Consider the following 24,568-nt stretch of genomic DNA (forward strand, 5'->3'; position numbering starts at 1 on the left):
TCTATCGTGTACTAAGATATAACCTTTCTTGTCCTCCTCACCCCACAGGTTCAAAAATGTCATGTTTGACATTTCTCCCACTGAGGAAGTTGGAGATTTTGAGGTTAAGGCCAAATTTATGGGGGTTGAAATGGAAAAGGTCCAGCTTCATTTCCAGGTAAATGTTTCCCAAGTGTGTCTGAAATTAATGGAGAACAGCAACAAAAACAGGCCGTGCTAGACTGGAAGGGTTGGGTAGATTTCCTGTTCCTGTCATTGGATGACAGCAGGAAGTGTTGTGAATATGAAGGCATTATTTTTGACAGGATCTCTTTATGAAGCAAGACCAATTGATAAAATAGAAACTGACTTTATTTATTTTCCAAATGCCTTTAAATTGTTTATACGTTTTCTGCTTTGTGTCTAGGACCTTCTTCAGCTGCAATACGAGGGCGTGGCGGTCATGAAGATGTTTGACAAAGCCAAAGTTAACGTTAATTTACTTATCTTCCTTCTCAATAAGAAGTTTTACGGAAAATAAACTTGGAAGAGAAGGGGAAATGTTAGGAGCAAACTGCTTGTGCCTTCTGACTTGTTGAATCAAATTAGTAAGAAAACATCACGTTACTTCATCTGCTTTTAATTTAATGGATCACATCCAAATGAAATGTTGTCAACTTAATGTGTCTGTTCAGTTTTTTTCTATGTGTTGATTGTAAATGTAATGTACTTTTAAAAATGAAAATGTAATGCTATTCATATTTTATATGTAAAAGACAGAAGGAAACCTTCTGGAAACCTTGCATGTTGAAAAACACGTACAAAAGTGATGCTGCAAAGTGAAAATATCTAATACTACAGTTTACCTGTGCCTTTCAAATATCTAAAATGTTTTAATTCAACAATAAAGTTAATAGAGATCTCTTTTAATGTTGCTCCTATTACTATATAACTATCTGAATCTTTAACCAATGTGCAAAATAAATTTCATATATCAACAATTGTTTGTCGAGGCTTTTTAATTTTAATCAGAGTGAGCCTATTATATAGGTTAAATGCACAACAAAAAGAAAAAGGAAAAATGAGTTAATTTCCAACCTTTTGACTTTTCAGTAGAAAAATATTTTAAGCTCTCAGTTTCAGATTGATGCTTCATATTCTCAGTTGAGGGGAGGAGATCTATGGTGCTGAGGGCGGGCTATCCTCATTGCTCTCCAGTTTGCTAAATGCTCGCAGAGTAAAAAGACTTCAGAAACATATCTGGCAAACAGATCATTTCAGTTCATCTGTTGGATATTTGGAGGATCTAAAGCAACAGCATGTTTCCACTGGCATTCGGCTTCTTATTTTTGTCTTTAGGTCAAAGCTCGGCACACTCCCCAGAAAACGGTGAGTACTTCTCTGAAGTTTCATGTGACAATGAGATGTGTGCAAAGTTGTTGCTTGTTTACTTGTCAGCATCCTGTTTAAAGAAAAACTGAATCTAGGATCAGACAACTGAATTTAGCGTCTAAAAAAACTTTACTTGTGACTCAAATACTCTGGATCTCATAACTTATTTTGCATTAGGAAAATAATATTGGCAAACCAGACACACCAGAAGATTTTTAAACAAAAGTCTCGTGGTATCTGCCAGTAATCTGAAAACGGGTCCTCAATCCACCCTGCAGGATGACAAAACACAGAAGTGATTCACCAGACACTAAATCAACGTTCTTCCAAGGCCGTCCCGTCCCCAGACCTACATCCTGTAGAAAACTTTTGAAGTGAGCTGAAGAGAATATAATAGAAGACTTGGGTCACAAAAACAAGGAAATGGTCAAAAGCTCCATCTCTTGGTGTGCTCTATAATCGGGAAGTCTTATAGAATAATTTTACACGATTAGAGCTGGATGTCCCACTGGGCAAAGGACATTGTTTAAAATATAGATTTTAGTTTATAACCTATATTTGTTTTAACATGACATTTTATTTCTTCCCGCTAAATAAATTTTACCAGTACTAAGGTTTTGAGTATTTGTTTTAAGATGTTCCAGCTTGGCAAAATGCAATAAACCTTTTTTCTTTTCTTTTTAACTACATAACGTCTTCTAACCTGGCTTAATCTGCCTGCGACTTCCTGAACCCAACCAAGTTAGACTTTCAACATGATGCAGATCAGAGATCATTTAGAGGTTTATGCTAAACAAATTTCATGCAGGTAATAGTAACGCATATACAGTTGAAAATCTAAAACACATTCATGGTTATTTCTTCATCTCTTTGTGTCTCTTCAAAGGCTCCGTGTTGCTCCCTCGAACTTTCTCGGGTCACTTAGTCCTGGTAACTGAAGAACCCGTGGACTACATTGACCTGTCTGTATTGGACAGTTTGCATGATGATGATGATGATGATGATGGCTCAGGTTTTGAGACGGAGCAGAAGCCAATGACAAAACACAGCCATCGCCATCACCTGAAAAAGCACTATGTCGTCTCTGAGGAGGCCAAAGAGTTTCTCCAGGGTCTCCTGGCAACAACCTTCATCCCCACCATTTACACCCTGGTCTTCATCATCAGCGTGCCGCTCAACCTTCTAGCCCTGGTGATGTTTGTCCGCCGTATTCGTCCCAGGAAGCCTGCGGTGATCTACATGCTGAACCTGGCTTGTGCTGACCTTCTGTTTGGCCTGCTCCTCCCCTTTAAAATCGCTTATCATTATCATGGCAACAACTGGATCTATGGGTCCTTCATGTGCAGGGTTGTGACAGCAGCTTTCCATTGCAACATGTACTGCTCTGTGCTGCTCGTCATGTGCATCAGCATGGACCGTTTCCTGGCCGTGGTTTACCCCATGAACTCCCTGACGTGGCGAAGCCCTAAGACTGCTGCAGCGATCTGTGCAGCCATGTGGCTCCTATCCCTGGGAGGAGTGTCCCCCCTCCTGATCTCGGGACAGACGTTACATTTACCAGACCTTGGAATTACTACCTGCCATGATGTGCAGGATGTGGAAACCCTACAATCTTACTATCTCTACTTCTTCCCAATATACTCCTCCATTTTCTTCTTCATACCCCTCTTCTTCACTATTTTCTGCTATGTTCGAATCATTAAGGCTCTGGCAGTAGCCAATGTGGAGAACTGCTCAAAGAAGACTCGAGCTATTGTGATGATTGTGGTGGTGCTGCTTGTGTTTGTGATCTGCTTCAGTCCCACGAACATCATCCTGATGGTTCATTATGTTCAGATCAGCCACACATCCAGTGATGGCTCCTACCAGGCATACCTACTCTCTATGTGTATAGGCAGTCTCAGCTGCTGTCTGGATCCACTCCTCTATTACTACGGCTCCTCTCAGTGCCAGAAGCAGGTGGTGGCAGTGTTTCGGTGCACCAGACTGAGATCATCAGGGAGCACCTTGGACACAGGCCGCACATATACAAGTGGATCAAGCTACAGATCCCGTAAGATGGAAAGCATGCATACTGGCCTGGGAGGCCAGTACAACAAGCTGGTGGTTTAGAGAAACAGACATGAGGAGCCTCTTTCTAAAAAATAATGCAAACTTTCACATATAGCCCCTTGCAGAGCAATTTATCATGTTCCAGCCAACAAATGTAATTTATTGTATTGGAGTTTCATGCAATAAAGTACTACAAAGTGGTGCATGATTGGGAACTGGAAGAAAAAGTATATGTGGCTTTCAGTTAAAAGGATAAATAAATAGCTGTTTTATTCAGCCCCTCTGAGGCAGTATTTTGTACAAACATCCTTTCACTGTAATTACAGCTACAAGTTTTTAGGTCTGTGTCTCTACCAGCTTTGTGCATCAAACAACTGAAACCTTTGCCCATTCTCCTTGCAAAACACCTCAGGCTCAGTCAGATAAGATGAAAAAGGTCTTGGATGGAGAACATCTGTGAAAGGGACTTTTCAAGTCCTGCAAAGGATTCCCGGTGAGAATTTAGGTCCGGACTTTGACCCAGGCCATTTAATCACATCAATATGCATTGATCTATTCTCGTGTTTTAGCTCTGGCTGTGTGTTTAGGATCGTAATCTTGCTGGAAGGTGTACCTCCTCTTTCAGAGTTGACCTGTATTTAGCTCCTCTATCCTTTATGAAGAAAAGCGTACCCACAGAATGATGCTGCCACCACCCTGTTTCACCATGGGGATGGTGTGTTAAGGGTTATAGGCTGTTTTCCACACACAGTGTTTTGTATTTTTCCTTTCATGACGGCGAGTTTGTGTCCCTACGTGACTTGTGGTAAAATGCAAGCAGGACTTCATGTGGCATTCTTCAACAATGTCTTTTCTTCAGACACCTTTTCATAAAGGTCAAGTTTGTAGAGTGCGTGATTAATTGCCAGCAGATTCCTCCCATCTGAGCTGTTGATTTGCAAATCATCCAGAGTTAACATGTGCCTCTTGGCTGCTGGCCTGTCAGATTAGCTGAATGGCCATGTCTGGGTAGGTTTGCAGTTGTTCCATACTTTTAATGTTCTTGGTTGATAGATGTTGTTCATAGAGCAGCAGAAAATTATTATAGATAGGTGGACTTTATTTACAAATTTGGTCTGATCTGAAGGAAGTTGGTTGGATGAAATTTTATTGGGGATGTCAGAGTAAAGGGGGCTGAACACACACCCCAATTTTCAGATATTTTTATGTAAAGGGAAAAAAACCTTCCACTTCACACTGATGGACCGCTTGGTGTTGGTCTTTTACACACAATTACAATAACATACATTGAAGTTTGTCCTTGTAATGTGACAAAATTGTAATGTGAAAAAGTTATATTAGTGATCAAGTTGAATCAAAGGAAATCCATGCTTTTGGTTTGGGGTTTGCAGTGAAAGCTTCTACTGTGTATTTACCATATAACACTGAAACTGTCATTGATTTTGCCTTCATGTTTTATACTCTCTGAATCAAACCATACTTCTGTATCTGTTAATGTCATATGAATTACAGGTTGTAAACATGATTTGTAGTCATAATTGTAATATTTTGTTGACAAAACATGCAGTTGATGATTTTGACTGTTTTTGCGAGAAAAACCAAACAGAAATCATTTAAATTATTTCCTTTTTAATGGTTAGTGACCGTGGGCTCTGCATCCGAAAAAAATGGACTTGGCCTTTTCTCTCTTTCCTCACTTCCTGAATGTTGTAATTTTTCTTATTTGTAATGATACTGACACAAAATAACTAGATGATAGTTAAACAATATGCACCGAAATCTTTGTTCTGAGGCAAATTTGTCAAATCTTGGTTAAGGGGAAGTTGACAAAAATTCAGAATTTCCACAAATAACTTGACTTGTCATCTAACATTATCAACCTTTAGTTAAACGTCACTAAAGTTTTTAATGAACCTACCTGTGGAAGCCCACCTCTCACTTTTAAAACCCCTAAAGAAACTACGGTTTAAAGTCAGACCTATGCGTCTGGTTTCAAAATGCATGTTGTTCCGCCTCTTTAACTCTCCATTTTTTTTTTGTATTGCTGCTCAGTCTTTTGTCTCTTTGTTGTCGGGACACATTTCTGTAAGACAATAAAAAGAAGCCCTAAGACAAGAACTAAACAACTGTGCTTTATCAAATAAATAACACAGAACTGTAAATTGTACTCGTGTATGAATTCTTGATTTCACAGTATAGGATCTCCTCCTAGTGGGGCTTTCTGCATTGCTTTGAGATAAAACCATCTGCTGAATCGTCACTGACCTGCTGTGGTGTCGTAGCTATGAAAGTTCTCTGGGAAGTTGAGACACTTGGCTTGCTTCTTGAAATCTTCTACATCTTTGGGATGTATTTTTCCTGTCCTTGCTGGAAAGAAAATGAAGGAAATATGAATGAAGCATGTATATTTAAATATTTAACTGAAAAGTGCTGATGCAGCACTTACTAAACTGCATGATGTATCTGCCAGTGAAGTCCACATTACGAAAAGTATCCGTCCACAGCAGGCAATCAGAGCAAGTCTGCAGAAGGTGTCCTTTGTGGTCCGACAGGTTTTCTGTAAATGAAGGAAAAAGTTTGACCGATTATGAAATGTTATTTTTACGTAGAAATCTGTGTGGGTAGATGCATTATTTTTTTGCCGAGAAAGTGGAGGATGAATGTTTGTGGTGCACATACTGCGAAATGTGGCCGTAGGCCCAGAGACAGTTGCATTTACTTTCCCAAAGATACACCGGTTACTGAAAAAACAAATGTGAGAGGTTTTACAAGCTTTAAATCAGCCTTATTTATACATATGACTGCACACATTTTAACAAACTACGTTGTCATGCAGATGTTTTCATGCTGCTGAAACATTTAAACTTGGTTTTATGTTACAACCATGAAATATTATGTATTTTATTATATTTTGTGATTGACCAACACAGGGCAGCACATAAATGTAAACAAATAAATCTTAAATGTTTGACATGCAGTTGTCTAAAAGCCAAACACAACCCATATGTGGCCTCTATGGAAGAGTGTCGTGAGAAGAAAACCATAAAAAAGACCTTGCAGTTCGCCACAAGCCATGTAGGAGGCCAAGCAAACATGTGGAAGAATGTGCTTTGGTCATTTAAGCTGAATTTCTTGGCCTACATGCAAAATGCTTTGCATGTTACACAGCTCACTGAACACACCGTCCTCACTGTGAAACCTGGTGGTGGCAGCATAATGCTTTGGATAGACTTTTCTTCAATAGGGACAAGGAAGCTGCATGGAGCTAACTATGGGGCAATCCTGGGGGAAAAACACAGAACAAACTCGAGCTACAATGGAAGAGTTTATTAAAAGTATATTCATGTGTTTGAGTGGCCTAGTCCAAGTCCAAACCTTAATCCAAACCACAATATGGGTAAATTGTTCTGTCAAAAATGTAAAATTGGAAGAGATATAGCTCTAGTTCTACATTACGGTATTGACTCAAATGGGATGAATACAAATGCACACCACACTTTTAAGATTTGTACTTGTAAAATAAGGAAAACCATTTATTTGTTACTTTTCACTTCATAATTATGCACCACTTTGTGCTCACCAGTTACATAAAATCCAAATAAGTTACATTAAAGTTAGTAGCTGCAACGTTACAAATTAAAAAAAGCTTGAATACTTTTATAAGGCGCTCTAAACAGACTCACAAGCAGTAGTCCCCCCATCGCAGCGTCACAGTTAGATTGTCACAAGTGGGATGCAGCTCAATCCAGGAACTTTTCATGTACTCCAGTGCTTTGTGGTATGTCAATGGATCACCTGCTCCCATCACATAAATCCATTTTCCAAATACCTTTAACCAAAAGTGTGAGAGAGAAATATGCAGAAGCTAAATAATCCTCTACTGGGATAAATTCAAAGAGAAAACTGAAGTGAGCAGGACTCACCTGTTCGGGCTCCTCCGGCATGTAAGGTTGGAGCAGCTCCTGACAGTCCGGTGCAGATGCAGCACTGAGGGAGGCGAGAGCCAGCAGAAACCCGACAAAAGCCAGAGTCATGGTCAGACAGCAGATGCTACTGATCCTGCATCAGAAACCTTCTGACGACTTATTTTCCCTCTGGACTTTCAGACAAAAATAAATTGTGGCGTAAGTGCCAAAAAACAAAGGAGTAGGGGGGGGGGAGGGGGAGTTCTACATGCTCAAATGCTCCTGCAAATCCTTTCCAGGAACCACACAGAGACATGCAGATTTCTTTTGGACAGCTCTGAAAGACCGACTCAATGGTCCTCTGTTGCAAACACCTTTGCTCCTGAATGAACTCCGGCAGAGCGCCACAACCTTTCAAATGTCCACATAACGGATCCGACAGAGCTTTTCATCAGCAGAGGACAGGTTGCTTGTCTGTTGGGCGTATTTCTCTCTCCTGCTAGGTGTTACCCAGCGACAGTCTTGGAGCTGCATTAGTTTCCATGAGGAGTAAACTCAACACAAATGATCAGAGTGTGAAAAATGGATAAAATGATTTGCTAGAACACCGTTCAGGGAGATTAAAAACTTTATTCACCACATACATCGAGTGGGAAAAAACAACCTACAAATAAAACTAAATAAATTTTTATGAGATGTCATTGTGCAGACTAAACTGGAAAAAAGTTGATCTAATAGCCATTAACCACATTGCAGCATGAAAAAGCAGTTTAGTGAATGTTAAACTGGATTTGAGTGGGGACCCAGAGGCTCCCCACTCAGCTGTGACATCTCTGTGCTCTAATTCTCAGCTTGATCCTCCTCTGTTTTCCTAACACCAGGTGATATGCTCTCCCTGTAATCCGGGCACAGATCTGAAATAAGAGGAGAAAATAATCACAAAATATTTAACTGGTTCTTCTGATTCCACTCACTGGTTTGAGGACTAGAAAATGTCTGACCTGTGCTTACGAAGTGATACTCTGGGAGAAATCCAAGACATTCTGCTTGCTTTTTGAAGGTTTCCAGTTCAGGTGTCTCCAGAACACCAGTCCGAGCTATAAAGAAAGACAACATCCTAAACTATAACCCAAAACACAGTGTGTTTCCCTTAAATGATGTGATAAAAAGGAAGAAGGAAAACTCACTGAACAGAAACAGGTATCGGCCCTTTGATTTGCCATCAGGGAGAAGGGTGGTGTCCTCAGACAGGAGGCAATCGCTGCATGTCTCATAATACTTCCCATCATGATAGGAAGTGTGACCATTGATTATAACTGTAAAACATGGGAGGAATTTGTCAGTTTGTCATGCATGCGGGATGATTAAGTAGCTGTTTCTAAAGAAAAAAGCCAAGCTGCGAAATTCACACAGAAATGAGGAAGCTTGTTTGTGAATTAACGTTGAAATTCACCTAAATCTTTCTAATGTGATTTGCCTGCATGCTACACCCACATAAGAGTGAGTCAGTAAAAAAAAAGAAATGCATTGATTATTTTATAACACATACACGCGGTGTGGCTTGTTATTCCTGATATGGAGACATTCGCTGCATCCTGAAGGCACTTGTCTTCATTACTGTGACGAGAAACAAAGAACAGTCAATATCACCCCATTAATTCACACTGGAAATCACAAACTGTGAGCTTTGCACAGATCAATAGCACGTTTAACTGTCCGATGAGGCCATTAACATTCAGCAGAGTCCTTACAGGCGGTCGGCCCAGTACAGGGAGATGACCCCGCTGTCGGTGGTGGGGGACAGTTCCACCCAGGAGCTGTGCACTGACTGCAGGTCGGTCTTCAGGTCGTGCTTGTCCCAGGATCCGACATGGAGCACCCACTTTCCATAGATCTGCACATATAATTACTGCACATGTAACTCAATTCTAATGCATTTGGCTTATTGTTGAAAACTACAGTTTCTACTGTGGTTTCAAAGAGATGAGATCTTTTATTGCACTTTGAATTTTAGATTTATATCTGGAAATTCTAACAGTATGAAAACCCTACTTATTTAATGATTTTATTTCTTAAATAACACTTATTTTATTTACCTACCCTATTTTATTGACTATTGGCAGTATTATTATTTTTATATTGTAGAATCTGTTCTTATGTCATTATGTCCCCATGACATTTTATTAGTGCAAAAACAATGCATTAACTTTTTCTCTATCACTTAAAAAGACAGTTAGTGATCCCAGGAATCACCGGAAAACAAAAGAAAAATTAGAAAAAAAAGAAAATGAGAGAAAACCAAACCTTGCAACAAAAAGAGTGATTTAGAAAAAGTGAAGGTGTTACTATTTTTCTAAGAATTCAAATAAAAAATGAAGAATTACAAAATACCAATAAATTAATTAATTAATCCATTACTATTAGTTTTCCAATAACACAATAGATCCTTCATTGGAAAGAGAGCTATTTTGTTAGCTATAATATCAAAATAAAGGTGTCTTTAATAACCCTGCTGCCAAAACCTTCCAATAAATTATTGATTTCTTTTAAAAGAAAGAACTGAGAGAACACTTTATGTAAAGTTCAGCAGTCCTGTGAGCGTTTGGAGGCTCCTCACACATGTCATGATCTCCTAAACCATCCCAGATATACTCACAGGGCTGTGGGTGTCCAGCACCAGAGGCTTGACCAGCTCCTTGCAGTCCGGCTCAGATGAGACGCTCAGGGAGATGAAAGCCAGCAGAGCCACAACCAGCTGTGCAGCCATGGTTGGAGACAGCAGGCAGCTGGGGAGCAACACTGATGTCAGGGATCCTGCTGCCAGCTACAGACCCCTCAAAGGAACCCGAGGGACGCCTTCTAACAGGGGGGCTGGGCCACACACGCAAGATGAGAGCTGTGCAGTCACAATTGTTTTCTCAGAAAGTTTGAAAAATGTTGTTTTTTCCTTTTGCTTATCCCTATGCTCCAAGGTCCAATCAAAGACCTGATACCTATTTTGATTTTCTTAATAAAAATTAAAAATGGTGTTCCCAGCACACACAGTCACACAGATGCACAGCTGAATACACATGCCTGGTCTCTCTGGGAAACAAGTGTTTAACTTTTCGCCTCCACTTAGCAGGAGCCTGTGTCCTATTTATCTTGTTACATAACAAGCAGCTGGCAAAGTGTGAATAGCAGGACCCCCGCATGTCTCAGTATGTGAACAGAATGTTGCACCAAGTGTCAGACACTTCCAGAGACACAAGACAAAAGCACATGGAAATGTCCCCCATCCTGCCCTCATCTCTTCTTTTCACAGCAGAAAAAAAAACCTTTTAAAATATTGTAAAAAAGAAAAAATTGCCTTAATTTTCTTGTTTATTCCATATAAATAATATAATTTTTGGCCTCCAATGACCTACTTGCAAATAATCTGCAAAGACTGAGCACCTACCAAATGATCTTCTTCAGCTACTTGCATTATTCACACATTTCCCACAGTTACTAGATATGAACTCCATACATCAGCTGATGTCTCCATAGCGTTCATTACGGACAATGACAACATATCCGATCTACTCTCATGTGTGCAAAATGACAGATAAACATTGTCTTTGTTCAAAGAATTTCCCAGAACCAACACATTTATCTAGCGAAGTTTCTGCCGATGAGACTGAGAGAAGATACAAATGCATTTACAACAAAATACAATGCAGACAAGCAGAAGTTTCTCGATGACATGTGAAACCGTTAAGTGGGGTTGGCAAGCGAATGTCTGGTTTTGTGCAACAGAAGAAGGGAAGCATAAGAGAAACAATGAACTCTGCTTGGCATTCTGATCCGAATCTTAATATTAGAACTGAGTTAGGAGCATGTTCTAATTTGGTGACAGCTTTATCATCTTACAGATTGTTTGTATTTGAGGTCTTTTCTGCATTTCAGGACTTTTTTTTGACAGCCAAAATGATCTGTCTTCAAATATGAATTCTAACCTTCCCATCTATTGGTAAGCTTTATATGTTGTAAAGCACAAACAACTGATAAGGTTCTGCTCCTTTGTCAGTAGACATGTCATACTTAGATTTTTTTTTATTGCAAACAAAAATGTCTTGCTGACTAATCTTAAATGAATTATTTATCATTTTGCCACCAAAACCTGATCAGACCTGGATCTGAAACTTCTGTTGTCATGTAGTGCAAACTGAAAAGCTAAGCAATGTACCTATAAAACAATTAGAAAATCAGATTTAACCATGCAAAAATAAAACAATAAAGCTGCAAGTATGTTGTTCTGTGCATGAAAGGAATGTTGGAAGAAAACAGGTTGGAGAAATAATTTAAATATTGGAGAGTTGTGTGTGTGCATATTGGCACATCCGGCTGGCTGGAGTGTAAAAGGATAAAGCTGGGAGGAAAGCGATAAGAAAAAGTGAATGGAAAGTCAGTAAAGAAATTATAGTATAGGAGTCATATGTTGTTTGTGTCTTTAACCCTTTTTTCCTCACAAAAGAACAGCAGCTACAGGTCTTCACTTCTTTATAAATCAGCCTTTTGAACCTAAAAGGCTTGTCATTAAATATACAGTACTGCTTAATCTCAGGTTTAGTGAGACAAAGCCATAAAGTTTAAAGCAAGAACTGAACTCTTATGGCTAAAAAGGAGATTAAAGTCCACCTAAAACCCCTTTTCCTTTAGTTTTTTTAGATAATCTAAGGACTGCAAATCTGAGGAAATGTACTAATTTATGTCTTGCATGTACATAATTTACAATACACTCGTTTCTGAAAGGCAGAGGAACTCTGAGAGAACCCCCCCCCCCCACACTATTGTGATGAAATAATTTCCTTCATAGGAAGGATAACGTAACTACCTACCTACTACCAATGCAACGCAAATCCTGGAACTCTTCACGAAAGTACAAGAAATGTATCAACAAAAGTAAAAATAAATTTTTTCCTTGCTCTGAAAGAAAACGTGTCACTGTGATAATTTCTGTTTACATGCATCAGTAAAGTTTTATCTTGAAAAACCATTAAACACACAAGGTTTGCAGCAGACTACATAGTTTATTTCTAAACAAGTTATGCTATAGGGAGTTGACAAAAAAAGAAATCAAATCTGAATGCTGATTAGAGCCAAAAAGAGCAGGAACAGCAGGTTTGAATGGCAGAATGAAGACGATAACTTGGGTTTCCTCTATTGGTCTTCAGGGTTTCCATCTGTGGGAGCTGTGGTAGGTTCCTTTTCTTCAGGACACAGGTCTGAAACAAAGGAAGTCAGGCCATTACATACTGATATTATAGACAGCTACGTACACAGAGAGATCTAAATGTTACCTGTAGTTTCGAGAAAATAGAGATCAGGTAAGAGGTTGAGACACTTTGCCTGCTTCTTGAAAACCTCAAGATCAGAAGCCTCCAGTTTTCCAGTATTTGCTGAAGGAGAAGGTAAACATTATTGAAATGAAAAAAGGTTTAAAATTGGTTAAAAAAAAAAATTGTTGTTGGAGATGAATGACTACAAGTTGAGAATTGAATGAATACACAGGAAACTCACAGAAGATGTAGAGGTTTCTGCTTTTTCTAGCCTCCCCGTTCACCTCGGCCACTGCATCATCTGTCCACAGGACGCAGTCAGCGCACGTCTCCAAAAAGCGCCCGATATGCTCATATGTGGTAGAGTTATAGTAAACTAGACCACATGAAATGCAACATTAACATTTTTGCTAGTAGTGGTTTAATAGATTGAAGCAGGGAGCGATGGCATCTACTTACAGATCACCTTGGTCGCGTTTCCTGATGTGCTGGAATTAAGGGTTCCACAAACACATTTTCCTTCACTGCCAAAGAGAATAAGTATTATATGCACTTTAAACATGCACTTTAAACTATTTATCCTAAAGGAAATAACAGTAATTTCCAAATGTGTTTACATTTTGTCTATGTAGTGCATACTGAATTCATCACTGTCAGGTATGGTGGTAAGTTTAACCCAGGAGCTGTTCAAAATTTTTTTTGCCTTCAGGTTGTATTCACTGTCTGATGCTCCAGCATGTAATACCCATTTTCCATAAATCTGCGAAGATAAAGAACAAAACTTAATTCACTTTTCAGAAAAAACACATTGTGGTGGTTTCTTAATTTATGACAACACAAAACTCCTCAAGGTAAACTATCGTTGCTCGATTGTTGATTTGGATTTTAACTTGATCAGTGCATGTCAGTACTTACCTTGCTGTGGTCCTCCAGAGGTTTGATCAGTTCATCACAGCCTGGATCAGATGCAGCAGCCAGAGAGTAGAGAGCCAGCAAAGCAAAGCAAAACTGAACAAACATGGTGAGATGTTGAATGGAAGTCAAGTGGATTCTGCTGCAAGGACAGGACAACTGAGCTCTTTCAGGCAGGCCTAGATAAAGACTAGGAGACAATATGTCACATAACAGAGAGAGAGAGAGAAAGAGGAGTTTGATGTGGGCGGGCTGTACAGAAATGGGATAGTGTGATATAATCATTCAAACTGCACACAGATCTAATGCCAGGTACCTATCTCTCCATATTGACTTGATCTAAATTATTCTTGGCTATTGTAACAGAATAATTTTTAATATTCCTGCAAGGTTTACCAAAACCTCTCTGTAGGGGAACAATCTTTTCATACCCATCACAGAACCATCCAGAACCAAAACCGAGTACAAACCTGAATAACTTCGTTGAAGGCTGTTGTTCTATGACTTTTCATCTAAAAGCATCTAAACGCATAAACATACACAAATGCAGACAGAAATCCCTTTAGATTGATGAAGTGTTTCACACACACACACACACACACCCCTGTTGGCTGACTCTAGTTAATCAGAGGACCACAAAGAAATAAAGTTGATGAATCAATCAACATATCATTGGCAGGTTGTTTGAGAGTTAGGTACCAGCTGTTTGGACATTGCTCACGTATGATTAAATGTTGTTTTTACATATAAGCAGTGACCTGTATTTTACATGGAATTAATGTGTAAACCAGTATATTGCTTACATGCAAACACAAAAAACATGACACTTCCACAGTTTTAGCAAATGTTAATTCAGTTATTTGCTACAGTAGATTCTCTTTAGATCAGTATTTCTCAACCCAGGTCCTCAGGGACCACTGTTCAGCTCCTACAGACCTGACTTAAATATATAGGTGATTTACAGGCTTCTCCAGCCCTTTTTGGATGAACTGGAGGTAATGTAATCATTTGAATCAGGTGTGCTGGAGCAGGGACATTTCTAAAACATGAAGGACAGCTGGCCCTGAGGACCAGGGTTAAGAAACCCTGAGTCATTAAACAATAAGAAGCAAACATACTCAAACCGGTAGAAAGTGCTTTTGACCAAGAGGGCCACAAACACATAAAATTGACTTATTATTTAATACACTGTTAAACTGTTTACCCTTTGGTTAAACAATTTAATGCAACAAATGCATAAAATTACATATTGCGCACATGCAAACAACACAAAGTGTAAATAACATGTGATACTTTGTTGGCCATTATGGCGTTCCAGGGTTTGCCATCAAATGCTAATCATGTCCATTTGCAGTGTGTTCCTATGTCTCTAACAGCAATGTTTAAATGAAAATAGCAAAAATAATGTTTATGGGTTTGAAATTTCTATTTCTTGCAGTGTAAGGAATTAACTGAGTATATAAAGCACATAGTACTGGATTTGCACCCACTAGAGACAGTTTTTTATCAAACAAGTTGAAAGTTTCTGGAAAATAGAAACCTGGCAAGAGGTTGAAACATTTGGCCTGTTTTTACAAAATCTCTTGATCAGAAGGATCCACTTTTCCTGTCTTTGCTGACGTTTATGGAAGGAGAAGGTGGACATTATTTTAATATCTAGTCCAAAAACATCTGCCTTTGGTATTTAGCAAATAAATTGTTGCAAAAAAAAATAAAATGCTGAAAAATAAAAACGAGAGTTTGCATTGGGTGGGCTTGTTAGTAATGGGGGTGTGTGATATAATCACAGCTAAGATGTGCATTCATTTTGGTCTTGTATTGCACTCATGTGGAGTTCTTTGTAACTGGACCTGTGGGATGAACATTAATGGGACTTTGCTTTTCAGAGTGCAAAATTTATGGAGACCAGAATCTAAATACATCATGCAGTCTTTAAAACTAAAAGCTTTACTTTCTGTAATTCAGTGCCCAGTGTACTATTCTTCAGGGATTCAGGTTTATAAAAATTCAAAAATATAACAAAACCTTATTTAGTCTTTATCAAAAATGTAGTCGTTTAAGTATCTTTAGCATCTTTTTGTTGTGTGAAAAACTGGAAGTCGAAAAAGAGTGGGGAGAGGTTTACTTTTGAGTAAAAAGTGTCTTTTTTTAATGGGTTTACAGTATACTTTGGATGGTAAAAACTACTTATAACTGTAACTTATTTGAATTGTCCCGTTTAAGGTAATAAAAATAAAAAAGGACATGCAAGCATTTTGCCCTGTAAAAATTCTAATAATGTTTAAAAAATAATACAGCTGTGATCAATTGTCTGACGGAAGACTCTTCTTTCATAGTATCTTCCAAACAAGAAAAGCACAGTATTGTTTTATTGTATATTTTTGATGAATATGTCATGTCATTAAAATATCTATTGTTGTTCTTAAAATACAAGTCTAACTTAAAGTTGCTTTTACCAAAGTGACCTAATATTGCCTTATATTGTTCCTTTTTACTAAATGTAATTTCGCATAGAGTACCTATGGATACAGACATAATCAACTATTATCAATGAAGATAAGCAAGGGTTCTTTGGGAGACCCCAAAGCGCTTTAACTACCATCAGTCATCCACACATTCACACACTGACAGTGGTAAGCTACATTGTAGCCACAAGTGCCATGGGGCAGACTGATAGAAATGAGGCTGTCATACAATCAGCGCCATAGAGCGCTTTGACCACCATCAGCAGGCAAGGTGGGTCTTGCCCAAGGACACAACGATTGAGACGGACAGAGCAGGGGTTCGAACCCCTATACCACCGTCGCCACTGTCACCCCCAAGAAAAGGAGGATAGGTGTGATATGTTCTTGTTTATGTGAGATAGTTAATAAGCAGGTAAAAAAAGAGGGAGAATTGGGAGTGATCAGTAGATAGATTTGGAAGTTATCTGCAAAGAGATGAAAAGACAGATTATGATGTGCAATAACAGGTCCTAAAGGCAGCATGTATAATAAGAATAGCACAGGTCCCAGAATCGATCCCTGAGGCACATGTTAAGGGAAATTTGACTTTTTCCTTTACTGCGAGTTCAACTGATCTGAAAAGAAGACTTTACTTAGATTAAGATAATCAGACCAAGTTTGATTAAATGCCAGCTATATTGAATAAATCATAAAAGAGTAGATTAACATAAGATGTGTACATATGAATGACCTTTTTCGCTCTGCCAACCTAGGGACACTCACAGGTGTATGCAGTCTGACTTCTGAACAAACAAGGGTCCTGACTTAACGGTAGACAAAGCTTATATAGAAAATGTGCCTATCTAATGACTGAAGTGGGGGTGTGGCCAGGCTTAGGAGTTGTCCCATCCATCGTTGGTGTCTAGTGTCTGGTCCTGCACTCTTGTCACATAAAGCTGACTTCGGATCTCCTTCAGATGGTCAAGTCCGCCCTCTGTTGCCCCAGCAACAACTGCTATAGATAACCTTCTGCTTATTTGCTGCACAGTCATGCTTTTTTGAAGAAGAATTACAACTACCTGTGTCTATGTATCCCTATACACTCTTAAAAGATATGGTCATCAGTAGAAGTTAAGCTTCTATGCCACAAAAAGGAACTGGGACATCTGTGCATGTGAAATTAAGCTGCAGAGATTTAGGGGTTAGCCTGGGGTCATATAAGAAGGGATGAGTCTATTAAACAGTAACTAAGTAACTGATACATGGAAGTAAAAAAATAGGTTCAGAAGGTCAGCACACTTCCATGATGTGCAACTCCTGGATATGTGGGTTGGAGGAGGGGGTCTGGTAATAAACATAAAAAACTCCTAAGTGGTATGTGAGTTTCAAAGTGTCATTGTAAAACCAGATGGTTTGTCTAATACTTCTCCTGTTTGGACAGCAATAATACCTATACTCACTAAGCACAGAGTTGACAGAGTCAGAAAGTCACTGAGAGGCCACTATAAAATCTATTTATGACTTAAAAAATATGGTCAAAAGTAAATTGCATGCTGAAACTTATTTACCATAAAAGCTAGCATAAACTCTAGATAATAAAAACTTTTACCCTAACACAAACCAGAGGTCAGTGGAATTGAGGAAGAGGAGACCAGTTCACCTATTATGACAGAGAATGTTCTGTCCATTAAATAGGACTTACACCACTCAAGCTTCCCCGGAAGCCAACCTGCTGAGCCAGACGAGTGATGAGGACCGCATGGTCCACAGTATCAAAAGCTGCCGTGAGGTACAGCATCACCAGCAGAGCTGATTTTGGCACCGGGGGACAAGAGAATATCATTCTGTACTTTGAACAGTGCAGATTCAGTGCTATGCTAAGATCTGAAGCCAGACTGAAATTTTTCAAACATGTTATTTTCTAGAAAGAATTGTCGTTGGATGAAAACAATCCCCTCCAGAACCTCAGACAAAAATGACAAATGGGAAACCGGCCTAAAATTAGAAAAGACTGCTGGATCTAAGCCAGGCTTTTTAAGAAGGGGCCAGACTATCTAAATCTATAGCAGCGTTGCTGTTGATCTAAAGAAGCCTCTGACAAGACACTGTTACTGAATGACAAATGTAAGGCTGCAGGTCCAGATCATGTCAGCCCTAGAGTCCTGAAGGCACTGTGTAGAGCAGCTCTGTGGGATTCTGCAGCACCTCTTCAACCTTAGCCTGGCCCAGAAGAAGGTTCCAGTGTTGTGGAAGATCTCCTGTCTTGTTCCAGTACCAAAGAAAACTCACCCATCAGTCCTCAATGACTATAGACCTGTTGCCCTGACATCTCACATCATGAAGGTCCTAGAGAGACTCTTGTTGGACCACCTGAGTAAGCAAACAGTAAACCATCAGGACCCCCTTCAGTTTGCTTATCGCTGTGGAGTTGGAGTTAAAGATGCCATCATACACCTGCTTCAACAAACCCACTGTCATCTGGACACAGCAAGCAGCACCGTGAGGATCATGTTCATTGTTTTCTCCAGTGAATTTTTCACAATTCAACCTGATTTGCTTTGTCTGAAACTACAGGGGACACAAGTGGCGGCCTCAACAATCTCCTGGATCAAAGACTACCTGACAAACAGACCACATTTTGTGAGACTGAAGGGTTGGGTGTCTAACCAGGTAGTCAGCTGCACAGGAGCACCACAGGGGACTGTACTCTCACCATTTCCTCTTACTCTGTAGACTTCCAGTACAAGACAGACTCCTGTCATCTGCAGAAATACTCAGATGATTCTGCAGTTGTAGGATAGATCAGAGATGGACAAGAAGCTGAGTAGAGGAGCTGGTGGACCACTTTGTGGCATGGTGTGGAAACAATTTCATCTTGAACTTGAATAGCACAACGGAGATGATTACAAACATTGAGATACATAAATAGATCAAACACTATTTCCATCATGAGAGAAAAAATGGAGGTGGTGGAGGAGTATAAATACCTCGTGTTCACTTGGACAACAGACTGGACTGGAGATGCAACTGTGAAGCCATCTACAAGAAGGGACAGAGCAGACTGTACTCCTTGAGGAAGCTTATGACCTTAGGTTTTTGTAGCAAACTGCTGCATATCTTCTTCAAGTCTGTTGTAGAGTGTGTGATCTCTTCTGCCATCATCTGCTAAGGTAGCAACGTCAGAGCCAGGGACAGCTCAACAAGCTGATAAAGGCTGGCTCTGTTCTGGGGACTCTTCTGGAACCTCTGGAGATTATTATGCAAAGAAGGATTCTTCATATAATGAAGAACATTATGGAGAACCCTGAGCATCCTCTTCATGAGAAATGAGACTTCAGATCTGCTGTAAGACCACTACAGTAGATCCTTTGAAGAAACCCACATAATATGAGCTACAAGTATTTTTTAATTGAATTGAATTTGAACTGAGTAGTCACATACTCAACTGTGGCATTAATGTAGTTCATTAATGTATAAAATCCTTGTAGCTCAGAGTGGATTGCAGTCTGTAGCTTCAAAATATCCCTGCAGCATCATTTTAAAGTGCCAGGTTTATCATGTCAGTGTTATGTTTCACTGGTATTCCTTTGCATGGTGGTTAAATGCTCTTAGTTTTAGATAAGCACTGCTCTCAGGGCTAAACAGCAAATTTGTGTTAACACAAATCACTCTTATGTTTTCAGATTTTAAATACTATAAGACAAAATGAGGACCAAACAGAGCCCTGACACGTAACTTGGAAGGAACACAACTTGGGCCAACAAACCGCACACTTAGGTCCACATCAACAAAACTATAAATAAGACAAAAATGACTAAGGGAAGAGAAGCTTTATACCAGCAAATTCAAAACCCATGAACTTCTCTGCTTATTTACAAAAACATAATACAAGAATAAAAAAGAGAAAAATGAACACATCACAAATGAAGTCCCACATAGCGTCACAAAACAGAAATGTAATCTAATTTACAAACTTTTCTTCCCGTACTCCCACTTATGGCTTCAGTCTAAAACAAAAATAAGATTAAAATATCCCTTTTCAGCTGTGATGGTGGTTTATCAGTCCATTCCTCCCATTTCAGTGATTCTCAGCAGATTAATATTCAAATAAAAATTACATCAAATACACATACGAGAGAGAGGAGCTACATTTGTGACTTGTACATGTTGAAACATGGGAAGGGACAGGAGCATGTTCGCACAAATATTGGCCTTTGTACATAGTGACAATCATGGGCACTGAAAAGGTGTTAAAAATTAATCAAAAACAAGCTTTTAGCTTTCTGTACCAATCATCTTTTAAAATCATACTAAAAATCACAGTTTAACCGGATGGCAATTATTTAGTAGCAATCAGTGCTTTCTGAGTTTGACATTTACCATTTATCCTTAACATTTGTGTCTTCAAGATGTAGACTCAGGAATACTTTAAATACATAGGAGAGGTCAAAGAATCCACAACTAAAGGAAAAAATGATACAACTTCTGGTTGTTTTAGCTGAAAAAGAGAGAATATCTATTCTTACCGACACTTGTTCAAATATCGTTCTGCAGGTATGCCATAGACAGAGTGCAAAGTCCAACACTTTGAGCCAATCACTCGTGAGTTACATCACAGTAATGGTTTTCAGTTAAACAAAAAATGGGGCTAATTTACCTTGATTAGAAAGAAATAGACAAACTCTGCGCAGTATTACTGGCTTATAACATTTTTAAAAAACTGTAACCAATTATTGTTGCTGCTCTCTTGCACATAAATAAATTTTACAAATCATCTGATCCAAAGCATAACAATCCATAACATACAGGTCAACTGGATATTTTTAAATAATAATATAAACAAATTAGAGGAAAACCGACAGTCTTTTGTTTAAATAAGCACTGATTGTAACTACAAAATTGTATTCAAAAAGTATGATAAAATCTAAATTTGGATCATTGCTGACTAATCACTGATTTTACCTCTTTTGGCGAGACAAACTGAAAGATCAGTTCAAAAATATCTGAAAACCGATCTCAACGACATAAATAAATAAGGTAATGCAATACTGTTGATTTCAAGGATGTAGATAACCATAGATGTTCAAAATCTGTCTTAAATAACTGCAAAAGACTGAAATAAGGCTAAGAGGCTTGTGACTGGGATGGTTTTGCATTTATGTAGTAATAAAAAAGGGATTAATCATAAAAAAGCTAAAAATATGTTTAACAGATAAATTATTAAAACACAATTCTGGATATTCTGGCTTGTTGTCTTTTGTCATGAGTAGAATGTATTCTGTCAGAGCCACCTGCTGGATGTGCATACAGCGCTCCATACACACCGGATGTAAATATACAGAGATTTCTCCTCTTGCTTGTTTCAGTTGGTTTCCTTAATGCAGTCTCATTGTTATAAGATGAAGAACAGATGAATGTAGCAGAGTCACAACTTTGAAGAAACAGAAGAGACATGGGCAGAAACCGTGGAGGGTTTGGGGTAAATGGCGCCAGGGCTGGCAGCTATGGCGGACGAGGAGTCACTGGCCTAAATGATGTCATTAGGTGTCTCTGCTTCATCCCGATATCCCCAAAACAGGTTAATGGGCGACTGAGAAAAACCTGTTTTCCAAGTCTTCACACGCTCATTGTCATGTTTGGAGAATACTGCTGAAATAAGACAAGAAAAGAGGAGTGTAAGTGTTGCATCTCTGTGTAATAAGAAGCCTGTCAGGATTTGCCAAAATACGTTCTCTTACAAAAGTACCGATACCCATTTTCACAAAACATTGTGTAATACATTTACAAATGTATTTCTAAAGGATTTTACTTGACAGATCAGCACAAAGTAGAACTTACTTATGGAGTGGAAGTAAAAAAATACTTAGTTTTTTTTTTTTTTCAAAATAAAATCCAGTGCAACTAATTCCTTTCAGACGATACCTTATCACCATATAGAACCCACTTGAGTAATTTGATGTCAGTATAAACCCTCCTGTTCTGTGAACGCTTCAAAAGGTTTGTTGGAGAAAATTAGAGAACAAACGGCATCATGAAGACCAAGGAACACGTCAGGACAAAAGTTGTGAAGAGGTTTAAAGCAGGATTAGTTTAAAAACAATATCCCAAGCTTTTAACATGGAGCACAGGTCAATCTATCCATTATCTATGCTTGCTTGTTCCTTGTCAGGGCCGCAGGGGGATGGTGACCATTTCCAACAAACATTGGAAAGGCTGAACACAACTGCGGATCTACCAAGAGATGACTATCCCCCTAAACCTGCAGTCCTGTTTGAGGGTATTAATCAGAGAAGCAGCAAAAGAGACCCACGGTAGCTCTGGAGGAGTTGCAAAGAACCTCAGCTCAGGCAATAGAATCTGTTGGCAGGACAAGCATTAGTTATGGACTCCCGTTGTCACACAGACACAACAAACATGTGGAAGAACATGCTTTGGTCATATAAGACTCACATTTTACCTTTTGGGCAACATGCAAAATTCTATGCCTGGCAGAAAACTGACATCCTACATCACCCAGCCTGTTAGAGGCTGCAAACGACCTGAGGTTGGGTCGAAGGTTTACCTTAAAGAGACAATGACCCTAAACATACAAGCAAACCTACAATAGGATAATTTAGATGGATGGAGATTCATTTGTTAGAATGCATGATTGCAAGACCTACAAATTGTTGTTCACAGAGGCTCTGTGCCCAATCTGACTGAGATTGAGGAATTTTACAGAGCAGAATGGCCAAAAATTGAATCTGTAGTTGTACAAAAGCAGAGACTTACTTCAATCCACTTGCAGCTGTAATTGCAGTTTACACTGGTGCTTCAAAGGGCTTGAATAGTTTCCTAAGTCAATGACGGGACAAACGTTCTCTAAGGCAACCTAAAGGCTAATGTCAGGAGTCGCTGAGCTTGGCAAAACAACCAGGTCCTGGCGATACTAATGGTAACAAATCAAAGTGACACATCTTATTTGTAATTCAAAGTTACTTTGCGGGTTATTGTCATCTCTGTGTGACTGCTGGGCAGCGACAGACCTTACAAAGATACAAAGTTTGTAGCCTAGAGGTACAGTGCGTTGCAAAAGTATTCACCCCTTTGGTATTTTTCATGTTCTGTTGTTTCACAACCTGGAATTAAAATGGATTGAAAGTTTGCACCATTGCATTTATAGAACATGCCAACAACTTTGAAGGTGGATTTGTTTTTTTTTATTGTGAAGCAAACAACAAATATGTCAAAATAACAGAAAACCTCAGGATGTATAAATGTTCACACCCCTAAAGTCAGTCCTTTGTAGAGCGACCTTTGTAGAGGCCTATCCAAAGCAACAGCTGCGTGTTGTTTTGGATAAGCCTCTTTGAGCTTGCCACATCTTGTCACTGGGATTTTTGCCCATTCCTCAAGGCAAAACTGCTCCAGCTCCTTCATATTGAATGGTCTTCACTTCTGAACAGCACTCTTCAAGACTAAGCATAGAATATCAGTTAGATTGTGGTCTGGACTTTGACTAGACTATTCTTCAATGTTTCCTCTTATACCACTCAAGTGTTGCTTTAGCAGTATTCTTTGAGACATTGTCCTGCTGGAAGGTGAACCTCTGTCCCAGTCTCTATTCACAGACAGACTGACTCAAAAATATCCCTGCATTTAGCACTATTCATCTTTCCCTCGACTTGGACCAGTTTCCCAGTCCCTGCTGCTGAAAAACATTCCCACAGCATGATGCTGCCAGCCCCAAGTTTTATTGTGGGAATAGTGTTCCTGGGGTGATGGGATGTGTTGAGGTTGCTCTGGACACAGTGTTTTCCATGTTGGCTGAAAATTTAAATTTGATTCTCATGTGACCACAGCACCTTCCTCCATACATTTGGGGAGTCGCCCACATGTCTTTTGGCAAACTCAAATTTTGCTGTCTTAATGTAATGGCTTTTTTTCTGGCTACTCTTCCATAAAGCCCAGTTCTATGGAGTGATTGGCTTATTATGGTCGTATGGGCATACACTCCAGTCTCTGCTGTGTAGCTCCGCAACTCCTTCAGGGTTACTTTGGGTCTCTGTGCTGCCTCTGTGATTAAAGCCCTTCTTGCCTGCGCTTTCAGTTTCAGTGTGCACCCCTTTCCTGGCAGGTTTGTTGCGGTACCATGTGCTTTCCATTTGAAAATGATGGATTTGATGATGTTTCAGGGGAACATCTAAAAATGTTTCATAACTCAACCCTGACTTGTTGCATACCTCTCAACTTTGTCCCTGACTTCTTTGGAGAGCTCCTTGGTCTTGGTGTGAAGAGTTGCTCTGTCCCAATACCCGCACTTCCACCCTTGTGTCCCTGAATTGCGCGTTCCCGTTGATGGGTTCGAGTGCGTAGTGTGTCCCAATTCTCCAGAGTCGTTCTTAGCCCCGCCCCAATTGTGCCCCACATCCGCCCTTCGGCGAAGCCCTGATCTAAGCGGACTTCGCCGAAGTATATTACCCACAATTCACTGCTGTAGATGACGTTCTGAGCAAAAACCAATCACAACCGTCAACGTAACCAGCCATCAAATCAGAATAATAAGAACTGCGTAAACTTTAGACAGCAAGCCGACAAATATATT

General features: G+C 39.4%; 5 protein-coding genes and 1 long non-coding RNA gene across 8 annotated transcripts in view; 2 read left to right on the forward strand and 4 right to left on the reverse strand.

The window, feature by feature from the left end:
• Positions 1-980, forward strand: part of iqgap2 (IQ motif containing GTPase activating protein 2) — a 62,429-nt gene extending 61,449 nt beyond the window's left edge. The window contains exons 37-38 of the mRNA XM_047380737.1: positions 49-157; positions 407-980. Of these exons, the coding sequence (XP_047236693.1) occupies positions 49-157; positions 407-520 (223 nt within the window). The 3' untranslated portion in view covers positions 521-980. The remainder of the gene's footprint in view (positions 1-48; positions 158-406) is intronic.
• Positions 858-1,716, reverse strand: LOC124877506. The gene is made up of 2 exons (XR_007040549.1): positions 1,577-1,716; positions 858-1,441 (listed from the first exon to the last, which is right to left on the reverse strand). It is a non-coding gene; the product is annotated as an uncharacterized LOC124877506 (long non-coding RNA).
• f2r (coagulation factor II (thrombin) receptor) lies at positions 1,098-5,267 on the forward strand. 2 transcript variants are annotated; one of them, XM_047380738.1, is made up of 2 exons: positions 1,098-1,368; positions 2,258-5,267. In XM_047380738.1, exons 1-2 carry the CDS (start codon positions 1,299-1,301, stop codon positions 3,481-3,483), a joined length of 1,296 nt encoding a protein of 431 aa, XP_047236694.1. In that variant the 5' UTR covers positions 1,098-1,298; the 3' UTR covers positions 3,484-5,267. The 2 variants fall into 2 exon arrangements, with proteins under 2 accessions (XP_047236694.1, XP_047236695.1); XM_047380739.1 differs by lacking the exon at positions 1,098-1,368 and adding an exon at positions 2,056-2,179.
• Positions 5,268-7,938: 2,671 nt separating this feature from the next.
• On the reverse strand, positions 7,939-10,396 carry LOC124877504. The gene is made up of 6 exons (XM_047380744.1): positions 9,985-10,396; positions 9,080-9,222; positions 8,878-8,945; positions 8,516-8,644; positions 8,330-8,425; positions 7,939-8,242 (listed from the first exon to the last, which is right to left on the reverse strand). The coding sequence occupies exons 1-6, from the start codon at positions 10,093-10,095 to the stop codon at positions 8,169-8,171; spliced, it is 621 nt and encodes a 206-aa protein (XP_047236700.1). The 5' UTR covers positions 10,096-10,396; the 3' UTR covers positions 7,939-8,168.
• A 1,963-nt stretch (positions 10,397-12,359) lies between these two features.
• LOC124877505 lies at positions 12,360-13,719 on the reverse strand. Its single transcript, XM_047380745.1, has 6 exons — positions 13,544-13,719; positions 13,246-13,388; positions 13,088-13,152; positions 12,870-13,004; positions 12,650-12,748; positions 12,360-12,574 (listed from the first exon to the last, which is right to left on the reverse strand). Exons 1-6 carry the CDS (start codon positions 13,646-13,648, stop codon positions 12,510-12,512), a joined length of 612 nt encoding a protein of 203 aa, XP_047236701.1. The 5' UTR covers positions 13,649-13,719; the 3' UTR covers positions 12,360-12,509.
• A 6,080-nt stretch (positions 13,720-19,799) lies between these two features.
• The window catches only part of LOC124877503 (single-stranded DNA-binding protein 2), a 98,453-nt gene continuing 93,684 nt past the window's right edge, over positions 19,800-24,568 (reverse strand). The window contains exon 17 of one of the 2 annotated variants that reach the window (XM_047380742.1): positions 19,800-21,633. In XM_047380742.1, coding sequence (XP_047236698.1) covers positions 21,601-21,633 — 33 coding nt within the window. In that variant the 3' untranslated portion in view covers positions 19,800-21,600. The remainder of the gene's footprint in view (positions 21,634-24,568) is intronic. The other variant, XM_047380743.1, reaches the window with a different exon arrangement.

The sequence above is a fragment of the Girardinichthys multiradiatus genome, chromosome 12 (genome assembly GCF_021462225.1).
Source record: "Girardinichthys multiradiatus isolate DD_20200921_A chromosome 12, DD_fGirMul_XY1, whole genome shotgun sequence".
Classification (NCBI taxonomy): Eukaryota; Metazoa; Chordata; class Actinopteri; order Cyprinodontiformes; family Goodeidae; genus Girardinichthys; species Girardinichthys multiradiatus.